At 49.3% G+C, this 13,396-nt stretch overlaps 1 protein-coding gene across 2 annotated transcripts in view; it reads left to right on the forward strand.

Moving 5' to 3' along the window:
- lsp1a (lymphocyte specific protein 1 a) overlaps positions 1-13,396 on the forward strand; it is a 46,056-nt gene that overhangs the window by 15,158 nt on the left and 17,502 nt on the right. Inside the window, exons 3-8 of one of the 2 annotated variants that reach the window (XM_035396264.1) lie at positions 3,348-3,732; positions 4,266-4,408; positions 7,158-7,416; positions 8,079-8,219; positions 9,521-9,562; positions 11,418-11,461. In XM_035396264.1, coding sequence (XP_035252155.1) covers positions 3,348-3,732; positions 4,266-4,408; positions 7,158-7,416; positions 8,079-8,219; positions 9,521-9,562; positions 11,418-11,461 — 1,014 coding nt within the window. The remainder of the gene's footprint in view (positions 1-3,347; positions 3,733-4,265; positions 4,409-7,157; positions 7,417-8,078; positions 8,220-9,520; positions 9,563-11,417; positions 11,462-13,396) is intronic. The other variant, XM_035396265.1, reaches the window with a different exon arrangement.

Genomic DNA, 13,396 nt, shown 5'->3' on the forward strand with positions numbered 1-13,396 from the left:
TCTCTGTGCCTCTGTGCCCCCCCCCCCCTTCCCCCCCCGTCCTGTGACCCGTGTCTCTGTGTCCATCCCCTGTCTCAGCTCTCTCATCACGTCTCGCGGGGAAACAGCTGCCGGAACATTCCGTGGACCCATTAGCTGACATCAGGCCCGTCCTGGTTTTTAGGTGGTCCGTCTGCAATGCTAGCAGACCAGGACGGGTCAGTTGTTTATATTGGGAGTGTAAATCGGAAATGTGTGCGTGCGTGTGTGTGTGTGCGCGGGTGTGAGTTTGTGAGTTTCTGTACATGTGCGTGTGTGTGTGTGTGTGTGTGTGTGTGTGTGTGTGTGTGTGCGGGTGTGAGTTTGTGAGTTTGTGTAAGTGTGCGTGTGTGTGTGTGTGTTCCTCCTCAGGACTGGTGTGCTGATTTTTGGTCAAGAAGTGGGGGGTCAGTAGTGTTTAGAGACCCTCCTGTTTCTGTATGCACATCCTGTCTCTTCCCATTGAAAATGAATTCAGGTCCTGAAGTCCTGTTTAAAGGCTCAAATTCAATAGATTTTGACCTTTTAACCTTTTCTTGTTCACTCCATCTGGAGCTGACTGACTAATACTGTATACTTCAGTTCATATGGAATTTCACCATCATAAAACAAACATAATGAGAACAGGCTGTTCAGCCCATCTAGAACATGAGAACATAAGAATACATAATGAGGAGAACAGGCCAATCAGCCCATCTAGAACAGTAGAACATAAGAACACACAATGAGAAGAACAGGCCATTCAGCCCATCTAGAACATTAGAACATAAGAACACATAATGAGGAGAACAGGCCATTCAGCCCACCTAGAACATGAGAACATAAGAACACATAATGAGGAGAACAGGCCATTCAGCCCATCTAGAACATAAGAACATAAGAACACATAATGAGGAGAACAGGCCATTCAGCCCATCTAGAACATTAGAACATAAGAACACACAATGAGGAGAACAGGCCATTCAGCCCATCTAGAACATTAGAACATAATAACACAATGAGGAGAACAGGCCAGTCTAGGCTCCTCATATACCCACATGCTAGAGTATCCAGCACTGCGTCAGGCCTGGACTTGAGCACCCTGTGGGTCTCTGCCTCGACAGCACGACATGACAAACCCGTCCACCCTTTGACAGCTCGTTGTATACAAAACATTTCCTGACATCAGTGAGGAATTCGCCCTTGACTAATTTACCCTTAACTCATTCCCGCATGAAATGTCTTCTCGCCTTCTAACGCTAGTGCATAAAGACCGTCCGGTGTCATGGAAACCTCTCAAAACAGGAACCGTCATCTCTGGCGTCGGCGACATGGTTGGCCGCCACACATAAGCCCACTGCAGTTCAACAAATGTTCAAAAGTAGCCCAAGTCTAAGCAAAGAATGTTTGCCGTTGCCGGGCAACAAGGAAGTAAACAAACACGGGTGACACGCCCCGGCAGGAAGAACCACTTCACGTGTGTGATGCGTATCCTTTGAGAGGCCAGGAGTGGCAGCGTAGAGCACATTTCCTTTCCGATAATCCCCCTCATTTTTTTTTGCTAAGTAACCACCACACCCCTTCTCTTAGGGAGTTTAGAGTAAAGGTGACATTTTAGACTCACCCGTTGCCCGGCAACCAAGCGCTTAGCGTCCTGTGTAAGGAAGTCCGCTGGCGGCAGGGCTGTTCACAAGCTGTTTAGCGATCTCTGAGCAGCTGGGCCTCATCCTGCCTGCCTCACATCAGCTGCTGTCCACCGGCGGCCCGCTGTAGCTGCAGAAGGCTTGAGGCGGCTGTGCCGACGGCGGGCCGCTGATGTGCCGATGGAAGCCAGCTGGTGTGCCACCGGTGGGCCGCTGGTATGCCGCTGGTGGGCCGCTGGTGGGTGTTGCATGATATCTGGCCGGGACCCTTTCTGTAACAGCCGTGTTCTCCCAAATGCCTTGCGCCCGTCCTGTTGCCAGGGCACTGTCGACACTGTCAGAGACGGATCGCCATGCCGACAGCAGCCGCTGCCGCCGCGGTGTTTGTACAGTTTCCGCCTGGCTGAAACGGCTGTTGGCTCCACATCCCTCGGGGGGGGGGGGGGCGGCGGCGGAGCGGAGGGGCCAGAAGGGGGGCGGGGGGGTGTTGTCAGGTGTCACTCAGTTTGGCAGTTGGCAGGACTTTGCCCCAGCCCTGCAGGCAGCGGTGAGGGGAGCAACACCAGCGCTCACACTGCGCCAGCAGCTCCACAGCTGTTCCCTGCCTTCCCTTTCATCTCCCTCTGCCCCTGCTCACTGACAGACTGGTGCTCCAGTCTGTAACGTTTGGCCATGGTCATTAACTCTGACCAACCCCCCCCCCCCCCAATTCCCACCCCCCTCCCTCCAAACGGAAGGTGCTCAGGTCTGTCGATAGCTGCTTAACCTGTGCAGTCTCCATGAGCAGTTACAGTTACAGAGTTAAAGAGTTAAAGCATTTCAAATCACTTTCATTTTTATATTTAACCAGAAAGTCCCTAAAGACAAAATTATTTTTTTCTAGGGAGACCTGGCCAAGACAGAAACCATAAATTAGAGTAAAATTTTTTTTGAAAAGTTCAGTGTCAAAAGAAACGCAAAACAGCACAATAAAACACAGAAACTGCTTGCGATGTGTCACATTAATTCAAACCCACAGAACACAGCCTCCTATAATAATCCAGACCAACACCCATTACACAGCATTATAAACAAGTGATTTAAAATTATCCAGAGATCTTACTGCTTCCAACTTTAACTTCAGGGGATACTTGTATTTATTGATCGAACGGAGACTCCAAGGGTAGGGGGTGCAGTTTATCCAGAGCTGAACTGTGGTCTGATTCATTCAATTATAGTGCTGTTTATGTCTCTTAAAGTCAGCACCCCTTCCGTCCCCCCCGTTTCCCCCCGTCCCCCTATCCAGAAAGACTGGAGTTTGAGATCCCCACCCTTAATGGATGGGGTCAGTAAACTGGGGCAGTGATTGGTGCTTGTGGTCAGAGTGGGAGGGGCTTAACTCACAGGCGAGGCCGAACGGCCCCCTCCCCCCTCCACACTGGACGTGCTGCGGTTCTTCGTGCACCTTCATCCTCGCTAAGCGCGTCTTCCTCGCTGCGTCTCCCACTCAGGCAGGGTAAATGGTAAATGGACTGCATTTATATAGCGCTTTTATCCAAAGCACTTTATATTTGATGCCTCTCATTCGCCAGAGCAGTTAGGGGTTAGGGGTTAGGTGTCTTGCTCAAGGACACTTCGACATGCCCAGGCCGGGGTTTGAACCGGCAACCCTCCGACTGCCAGACAACCGGTCTTACCTCCTGAGCTATGTCGCCCCATGTCTCCCAGGGTGGAGAGCGAGCTGAAGCCCAGCTCCCAGCAGGCCCTGGAGGAGGACGAAGGCTTCAGTGACTGGACCCAGAAGCTGGAGCGGCGCAGGCAGAGGCGCCTGGAGGAGCAGGGCCCCGCCGAGGACGAGGAGGAGGAGGAAGAGCAGCGGCGGCGGCGGCGGCAGCAGCAGCAGCAGCGGGGGCCGAGCCGCGACGAGAGGACACGCCCACCACAAGCGCCCCGGCTGGCCGGCCGGGAGGAGGAGGAGGAGGAGGAGGAAGAGTGGGAGAGCCACAGGAGGAGCAGGAGGTGGAGAGAGGAAGAGGAGGAGAAGCTGAGGGAGGATGGAAGGATGAAGGCTGTGAAGAGAGCGGAGGAGCCAAAGAGAGAAAGAGATGAAATGGTATTCCTCCTCATTGCTGACTACAAGGTCTCCTCACTGTATCTTATGACCTCCTGAGACCTGGAGGTATTTTATTTTTTTTGACATAATACACTTCTTGTCTTGGATGAGTCTTGGATGACAAAAACATGTTGCACTGAAACTATTTTCAAATATATCGTTTTATTTTTTTTTTTTTTACTGAATGTCACGTGTGGTGTAGGTTTCATCATAGTGGAACACATGGTTTCTCAGATTAAGACCAGAGACTCATGTCCCCTACAGGGGACAAAAATGTATTTCCAGGTCTTAGGAAGATATGAGACAGAACTCCTCTGTGCAACAATAGCAGCTGCTGCACCTGCTTACATTGATACGAACAAGTTGGTGCTTGCGGCTTGTTAAAATGAGGCTGCATTGTAGCTTTTGTATCCTGCCAGACAGGCCAAATCTCTTACTGGGCTTATCCGTTTATGGCCGAACTGCATTGTGGGAAGGCTGGCTGTGAACGGGGTGATGAATGGGGGGCCGCTGCTGAACTCTTGTCTTTCCAGGCCAAGGAGAAGAGGAAAGAGGTGAAGGTCTCGTACACATCCAAAGTCTTCCTGTCACAGGAAGTGAAACATTTCAACGGCAATGGAGAGGCAGCTGGGGAGGAAGTGACATCACATCTCTTGAAAACAATAAGACCACTGAGGTAAGACACATTAACGCTGACATGTCATTTTAAAAGCCCTTTTCTGGTTTTTAAATGGGATATTTGATGTATATTATACAATACTTTTGGGAATTGTGAAAACGTATTTGTGAATATGTTACCTGTCTGTGCATTTAACCTGGGTCTGGGCATCCATATGCAAACAGTATCTCATGAATGACGTACATGCGTCAGTGCCTCAAATCCTAAATGTTTATATAGGTATATATTCAGTTTGATGATGATCTGCTTTGACTAAAATCAGCTGTATAATACATAATCTTTGGAGGTGAGAACTCAAACACCGCTGAAAATATTTGGTTCTAATTCGGGCGAGACCCTGTCTTTATCTCACAGTAGCACGTCTCTCGAAACCCGTCAAACTAGCCGACTCCTCCGCTGGAATGCCTCGGTAATTCTCACACCGTCACATTTTCTGAAAGAAGCAGTTCGGAGGGCTTAAACTGTGAATGCAGGGTGTTTCATCACTTCCTGCTGAGCGGCGGCAGCATCCTCCCTGGGGCTGGCACACGCTGCTCAGAGCTGGTGGAGCTCATTCAGACAGACAGAGAGACAGTGAGACAGAGAGAGAGAGAGAGAGAGAGAGAGAGCAGAGCTGGTAAAACTCATTCAGACAGGTAGAGAGAGAGAATAGCAGCCAGATATGGCAGAACGAAGGAGATCTTCCTCTTCTTTCCCCCGAGCCAGGTAAACCATGAACCTGTTCATGCACACGTACGCTCACACACACGCACGCACGCACACACACACACACATGCACAAACACACACACACGCACGCTCACACACACGCACGCTCACACGCACGCACGCACAAAGAGCCTCATCTGTGCTGCTGGTCCACACACACACACACACACACACATAGCCTCATCTGTGCTGCTGGTCCATATACACATACACACAAAGCCTCATCTCTGCTGCTGGTCCACACATGCACACACACACACACACACACACACAAAGCCTCATCTCTGCTGGTGGTCCACATGCACGCACGCATGCACGCACACACACACACAAAGCCTCATCTCTGCTGCTAGTCCACACACACAAACACACACACACACACAGTCTTTACTGGCAGAGTATTGTTTGCAGATCAGCTTGCTTCGACTTGAAGCCCCAAAACAGAAATGTAATGCAATTGGATACTGCTGATAGCCTTTTCTAGTACGCCAGATTCCTGCATTTATATTTACAGCAGCTGCATGCAGAAAGCGTGTGGCTGTTATGCGATACCGGTCCTGTTTCTTTCGGGGGATGTTATGACACTGCCTTGTGGCTTAAGAACAGGCATCTTCAGGTCTGGTCCCGGAGGCCCGCAGAGTCTGCTGGTTTTTGTTTTCACCGTAAACAACAAATTTAGGCCGAAAAAGCAGGTGAGGCGAGAGTCACCTGTGTAATCAGATGCTTCAGTAGATCTTGCCGTAATAGAGCAAGCCATGCGTATCACCAGGACCAGGGGTAGGAATCGCCCCTGCTTTCTGAGCGAATTCGGCAAATGACGGGTTAAAAAGTTATGAAATATGCTCATACTTCCTCTTCATGCATCGCATCCATTTATAAAAGCAGTTTAAACAATTCTATTCTGTATTTCATTTCCACTTTGCTTTGGAGTTTTATTTTTAAGTTTTATTTTTTCAGAGGAATCTTAGGTGATACCCATTGTCCTTGGTTCTTAACCCTGTAAATGTGTTTGTTTTGAAGAAGCTCTTGACATGGATGAATTTGGCATTTTATTTTTATTTTAATGCACTGCTTGGTTGTTGCGCAAGAATGAACTGGAGCCACAGAAAACAGTCTGGAAGTCGACTAGCAACGATTAGCAGAAAACAAAGGGGCATTCAGTGCCGTTTTCCTGTCAGTTTTTCACACGTTTCTTTTTTTCGTTATTTCAGGGTGTGGTTGTGCTGTACCTGCTTATTACTTTGTGTGTGTGGTGGTTGGGGGGGGGGGCGGGGGCAAGGGGGTGCATTGCCCTCAGGGTTAGCAATGTGGTCATTTTAACTGTCATTGGTTGCATCAGTTTTGTCATCAACGTTCCATTTATTGAATCTTAAATTGTCATGTTTGAGCATGTTTATATTTAGGCTATTTTAATTTAATCATGTTTGTTCACTTTGTGTTTTTGTCACTTAAGTGCATTTACATAGATTTTGCAGCTCAGTGTAAACAGGCAATCGTGTGGTTAGTTGATTGCTTCACCTGAACTTCCCTAACAAGCTGTGAGAAACACAGCCAACAAGTGACAAAATTACTGCTCTGAAATTAAGCTTTACTGAGTCATGAATTCACTAGTTTATATTGCCAGTGTTTCCTGGCTGCTCTCCCCATGTGAAAAATAGCATGCTGAAATATGCCTGAAGTATACTATTTTATACTTAAGAATACTTGAAGTATCCTGAAGCATAAAGTATTCAGGTGGCGGTGTAGTATAACAGGTAAGGACCTAGTCTTAGTAACCTAAAGGTCACAGGTTCGATTCCCAGGTAGGACACTGCCGTTTTACCCTTGAGCAAGGCACTTAACCTGCATTACTGCAGTGTACTGTATATCCAGCTGTATTAATTAATGCCATTTATGTAAATGTGTTATGTAAAAAGTTGGGACTTATGCTTAGTATACCTCTTTCCCTCCCCTCCCCTCCCCTCTCCCGCTTGGTTTATTTCCCTCTCCCCTCCTCCTCTCTCCTCCTCTCCTCTCGTTCTCCCTGCTCGCTCCTGCAGGAGCGCGAGCCAGGGCGGGGCCCAGGACCCGGAGGAGGATGCGGAGGTGTTCCTGGAGACGGAGCAGAAGCTGGAGAAGTTCCGGCGGAGTCACCAGGAGAAGGAGAGCCAGGAGCTGGAGCTCCTGCGGCAGAAGCAGGCGGAGTCCGAGGCCGAGCTGGAGGAGCTGAAGAAGAGGAGGGAGGAGCGCCGCAAGATACGCGAGGAAGAGGAGCGCCGGAGAGAGGAAGAGGAGTACCAGAGACAGCTGAAGGAGGAGGTGACACACATACACACACACTGTGCGCGCACACACACACTCACACACTATGCATGCACATTGGAACCTTTGAAAACATCAGAAAACCCATTTAAAATGGATGGAAAACAAGGTAAATATCATGCATACAATAATACAAATGAAAAATAATCATTTAAAAAATAAAAATGTTTTCCCTGAAAATATATGCATTTATTACACATTTTCTATGGTCATAGGTACACATGCCACTAGAGAAAGTTTTTGGTTCATTCAAAATCATTAACAAACCCATGTTCTGACCTTTCTTCAAGCTGCTGTACACAACCATAAACTTGCCTCAACCCTCAGACTTACCATTTTCCTAACCCTAACCCTAGTTTGAGCCCTAAACCCTAATTGAAGCCTATTGGTACCTTTGAAAGCATCAGAATACCCATTTAAAATTGATGGAAAACAAGGTAAATATCATGAATACAATAATACAAATGCAAAATAATTACACACACACACACACACACACATTCTGTGTACACATACATGCACACACACACACACACACGGTATCAATGAAGCTTTATTTTTGCATTGCGCCATTTACAAATAAGTTGTGTAGAGTTGTGTTGAAATGCTGTTCTCGGAATGGGCGGGGCTGACGTCCTGTGGGGGGGGTGTGGCTACAGAAGGAGAGGAGGCACATGAAGGAGGAGATAGAGAGGAGGAGGATGGAGGCGACAGAAAGGAGGATGAAGAACCTCAGCACCTCCAGCATAGAGGGGGATGAGCCATTCAGCCCAATCAGCCCCAAGAGCCCATCCTTTAAGGTAAGCCCCTCCCACTCTGTCCACGAGCACCATGATACCTGGGATCATCCTGTCATGTTATACCTGTGATGTCACACCTGGGATAGTCCCGTGATGTCACAGCTGGGATAGTTCCGTGATGTCACACCTGGGATGGTTCTGTGATGTCACAACTGGGATAGTTCCGTGATGTCACACCTGGGATGGTTCTGTGATGTCACAACTGGGATAGTTCCGTGATGTCACACCTGGGACGGGTGGGTGGTATTGCTCTAAGTCTCTCTGCAGACAGGCTGGAGGTGTCAGAAGCTGGTGAGATGCCTTCTGGAGCGCTGTCGGAGAGAGAGAGGGCTGTCTTATTCTGCACTTTCTGCCGACGCTCATCTCTCACCCTGACTCCGTTATGTTGTGACATCCTTCATTTCTTCACCGAGTTCGACAGCCTGTGAAGAAATGATAAGCTGTCTTCATCCTTCCTGTGTGGACAGGAAGTGCTTGTTGGGAAATGGCCTGAGCTGCTGTGCACCGTGCTTTTTATATCCTCACAGGGCACAAAGGGTTGTTCCTTAGAATGTTATCTCTGCAGTCACTCGCCAACATCATTCACCGTGTAAACTTAATCTGAACTTTTAAATTTTAATTCTGCATGAAAAACACCTTGCAACACCTCAAACGTGGTGTTTTACCACTGAATTTTTCAGACAATTCTAGGTGCCCTATCACTGGTTGTGGGTTTCTCTCTGTGCTACTAATACTTGAAACTATTTTGTTTATTTCTGTGGTAGCAATACAGCGATTAATCTCTGTATCCGGCAAGCCAAAACACCACCAGCCTTCCCTTCTCAGTTCAGTCATTGCAGTTGATTCTCCGATGCAATAAAATGGCTATTTGGCTGTTATTTATTTATTTTTACCTCCCACTTGATCGTTGAAGCCGGACGTGCCTGCGGTGACACAGCTGTGTTCAAAATGCATTCCAACTGCAGTGGTTGCGCAAGAGAAATAAATATCAGAAAAGAACAATGGGACTCATTTACAGATTACTCTAATTTATATCATGATCATTGGCACCAGTTCTATTGATGACTATGATCTGAAACGACCCCTGAAAGTAACGAAGGAGACATTTTGAACAGTCTCCGGGTCCGGTCTCTTGCTCCGGGCTCGGCGGGCTGGTGTTTTGTCTGCCGCTGTGTAAGCTTGAGCTGTCTCACGTCGCTATCCTTTTTTTTTTTCGGGGTAACCCCTGCGGTGATGCTTTGGGGGATCTGCTTCCTGTTTCCTGTCAATATGCCTCCCTCTGCTTGTCTATGTGCTTCCAGGGTGAGGGTGAAGACAGAGTGGCAGGGGAGACCGCATATTCGGTGAGTCTGGTGGGGGGGGGGGCGGCTTTTGGCACTAACACAAGGGGGGCTTTTGTTTGGGTGAAATATGAGCCCCCCCCGAACAGGGCCAGGGCCCCCGGCGCTTTTGAAGTCTCGCTCGCGCACCCCCATTCCTCTTCCTGCTCGCCCGCTGACGTGTTCCACTGAAGGCAGGGTCTTTTATCACCCCAACATTTTTTTTTTTTTTTTACAAAAAGGGGGCGCAGCCCAGTGCCTGTGCTGGCTCTCCTTCCCAACCGGTCGCTGTAATAATTCTTCGTTCTCCAGGCGGCCATTTTGCTCCTGTATCGTTGCCGCGGTAACGCCCAGGATATTATATGTGCTGTCCGCTGCTGTAGCGCCTGACTTTATCAAACCTGTCAGATAAGCTAATTCAGTCATTCAGAGCAGAAGAGGGAGGGAAAGCCTGAAGCGGTTGCCCCCTCACCCCCCCCCCCCTCCCCCCCTCCCCCCCCCCCTTCTCGCACACCCCCGGCCCAGCTGAGGATGGTCAGGGGTGGGCTACTCCAAAAACCAGAGCAGCTTGCTTTCAGTAGGGAGGGGGAAACCAATGATCCACCTCCTCTTACATCTCAGGATTATTATTTCACGAAGAGAGAGCGTGCGTGTGCGTAATAAGCACAGGCTTCAGGGGAAACGTTCAGCAGAGGGTTTCAGGCCCGTTAGCAGTTTTTTTTTTTTTTTTACCTCTCCAACAGCTGTTTAGGAGTTACGATTCAGCGCTGAGAGCCGAGCGCCCCAGCCCTGCTAATAAAACCATCCCAAACCTGTGTTTGAAGGAGGGTTAGCGTGTGTCGCGCGGATTAGCGCTAAGCACCTAGCATCTGGAGAGATAAATATGGAGGTGGGGTATGGGCACGGTGGGGAGGTGCCAGGATCTCTGTTTGATTTTTGGGGCGGCACAGCACAAAGGGTTAGCCTAGTGCTGGCTGTGACTGCCAGGCCAGGTGTACCTGCATGCCCTGGGGTGCCTGTATCTGCATACCAAGGTGTATGTCAATGCCCAGGGGTACTTGCATGCCCAGGTGTACCTCTGTGCCCAGGGGTACCCATATGCCTAGGTATACCTCTATGCTCAGGGGTACCTGCATGCCCAGGTGTACCTCTGTGCCCAGGGGTACCCATATGCCTAGGTATACCTCTATGCTCAGGGGTACCTGCATGCCCAGGTGTACCTCTATGCCCAGGGGTACCTGCATGCCCAGGTGTACCTCTGTGCCCAGGGGTACCTGCATGCCCAGGTGTACCTCTGTGCCCAGGTGTACCCGTATGCCTAGGTGTACCTGCATGCCCAGGTGTACCTCTATGCCCAGGGGTACCCATATGCCTAGGTGTACTTGCATGCCCAGGTGTACCTCTATGCTCAGGGGTACCCGTATGCCCAGGTGTACCTCTGTGCCCAGGGGTACCTGCATGCCCAGGTGTACCTCTGTGCCCAGGTGTACCCGTATGCCTAGGTGTACCTGCATGCCCAGGTGTACCTCTATGCCCAGGGGTACCCATATGCCTAGGTGTACTTGCATGCCCAGGTGTACCTCTATGCCCAGGGGTACCTGCATGCCCAGGTGTACCTCTGTGCCCAGGTGTACCTCTATGCCCAGGGGTACCCGTATGCCTAGGTGTACCTGCATACCATGGTGTAGATCGATGCCCAGGTGTGCCTCTATGCCCAGGGGGTACCTGCATGCCCAGGTGTACCTCTATTCCCAAGTGTACCTGCATGCCCAGGTGTGTACCTCAATGCCCAGGTGCACCTGCGTTCTCATGCTTTCACAGTTTTTAGGGGAACACGCGCACTGTGGCAGAACACACTGACACTGACCTCTCTCTGCAGATCACTGAGCGGACTGAGTCTCTGAACCGATCTCTTAAGAAGAGGTGAGTTTGTCTGAGCACTGAATTTGTTTTTATGAGTACAGTTAATTTCTGAATGGGAGATACGGTATTTTTTAAAAATCATTATTGATTTTTTTAATCATTAATAATCACATATTGATTACGTTAATTAATGTAGTAGTTCCTTATTTTATATTTCATATTATATGTTATGTATCAAAGAGGTGCATGGGGAAGTGCAGTATGTGTGTCACCTACATGAGTCATCGCAATTATAAGTGTGGCTGATTATGTATTCTGTTAATGTTTGCTGAATGTTGTGCGGTTTAAGTCTCTGAGCGCCTGTTATCACTGACAATGTTACCGTAGTTACAGGAAGAAGATTCACGGGAAAGCTCTAAAACGGTTAAATTCGTGGCGCTGCCAAAAATAGACGAAAATAAATAATGGAATCCGCGACACCTGTGACTTCCGTGACCAACGCCCAGCCATAGAAATAATTGGGTTACTCGTCTGGGAGAAATAAAAGCTGACCTAGAACCTCCCACACAACGTTCCCGTCCCAGCCCGGCAACAGCCAAGCTCTTTGCAACATTACACTATCTAGCATCTGGATTCAATTGGCAGTTGGAATATACGCGTTTAGTTCTGCAGTCCATAGTGCTGGATGGCCCACGCTCTTACATGCATAGTAAAAATGTCCAATGTTAATCCAACACTAACAGAGTTAATTCAACTCAATGGGGACCAAATGTTATCTGTGAGAGTTGAATTAGCGCTGTTAAGGGTTTAATTAACAGTGGACATGTCACTTTACTAAATAAGAAACGTAAATCTTGGGCAGACTGCAAATGCACCAACATACCAATGCCTGCAATTTGTGCCACGTGTTTTACGTGCGTAAATCTGTCCCTGAATGAAAGCTTTTGCAATTGTCTGGCAGTCGGAGGGTTGCCGGTTCGATCCCCTGCCCTGAGAGTGTCAAATTGTCCATCAGCAAGACACCTAACCCCAAATTGCTCCCAACGAGCTGATTGGTACCTTGCATGGCAGCCTTTCACCGTTGGTGTGTGTGAGTGTGTGTGTGTGTGAATGGGTGAATGAGAGGTGTAAAGCGCTTTGGATATATTTAAATATATCGATAAAAGCGCTATATAAATGCCAAAAAGCACCACTGAATTGAAGAGAGGGAGAGAGAGAAAGGGAGAGAGAGAAGGGGAGAGAGAGAAAGGGAAGGCTGGCAGTAAAAGGAACAGGAGAGGAGACGGAGAGAGGCAGGACGGAGGGAGGGGAGGCCGCGCGCTCGCTGCGGCGAAGCTCGCGCTCCAGCTTTCTGTCTTCGGCCGCGTTTGACTGAACGGTCAGCGCCGACCCCGCCGAGCGACGGAAATGTGGGATCTGCGCTTCAGGCCTTGCGTTGCATCACCGTTGTCAGGGGTGATTAATGAGCCGTTTAATTCCAACCAGATGTCCGGTCAGCGTGTGTGTTTTTTTTTTTTTTTGTGCCGTTTTTTATTTTATTTAATTTAATTTTTTTGGTGGCTGGCGAGACGGCGCTCTTAAAGAAGGCTCCGCACAGTCTGCCGCGGTTCGTTATCGGCGCTAACGGGCTCGCGGCGCGGCGTCAAGCCCCCAACATTTCAGAGCGACTCCGCGGCAAACCCGGATAAGGAGCCGTTAAAATAACAGCTTTGATTCGGATCGGTTAAGGAGCCGAAATGGCTTCCTGTTTCCTAAGTTTATCAGCGTGGTGCTGGGGGTAAATGGATAGAGGGGGGTGCTAGGGGTGAATGGATCGGGGGTGGGGGGGTGGGGGGGTACACAGTTATGCGATGACATCACCAGCCAGGACAGGGCATCTGTTCGCGGGAATGTGGACGGGAAACAAAGGCTTGATGTCGCTCTTTTCGCCGGCCCGGGGCATGGCGGGACACGACCGCCGTTTGTGCGTTTCGCGTGCCTCAGGGGGGGCACGAC

This window comes from Anguilla anguilla, chromosome 16 (genome assembly GCF_013347855.1).
Source record: "Anguilla anguilla isolate fAngAng1 chromosome 16, fAngAng1.pri, whole genome shotgun sequence".
Lineage (NCBI taxonomy): Eukaryota > Metazoa > Chordata > Actinopteri > Anguilliformes > Anguillidae > Anguilla > Anguilla anguilla.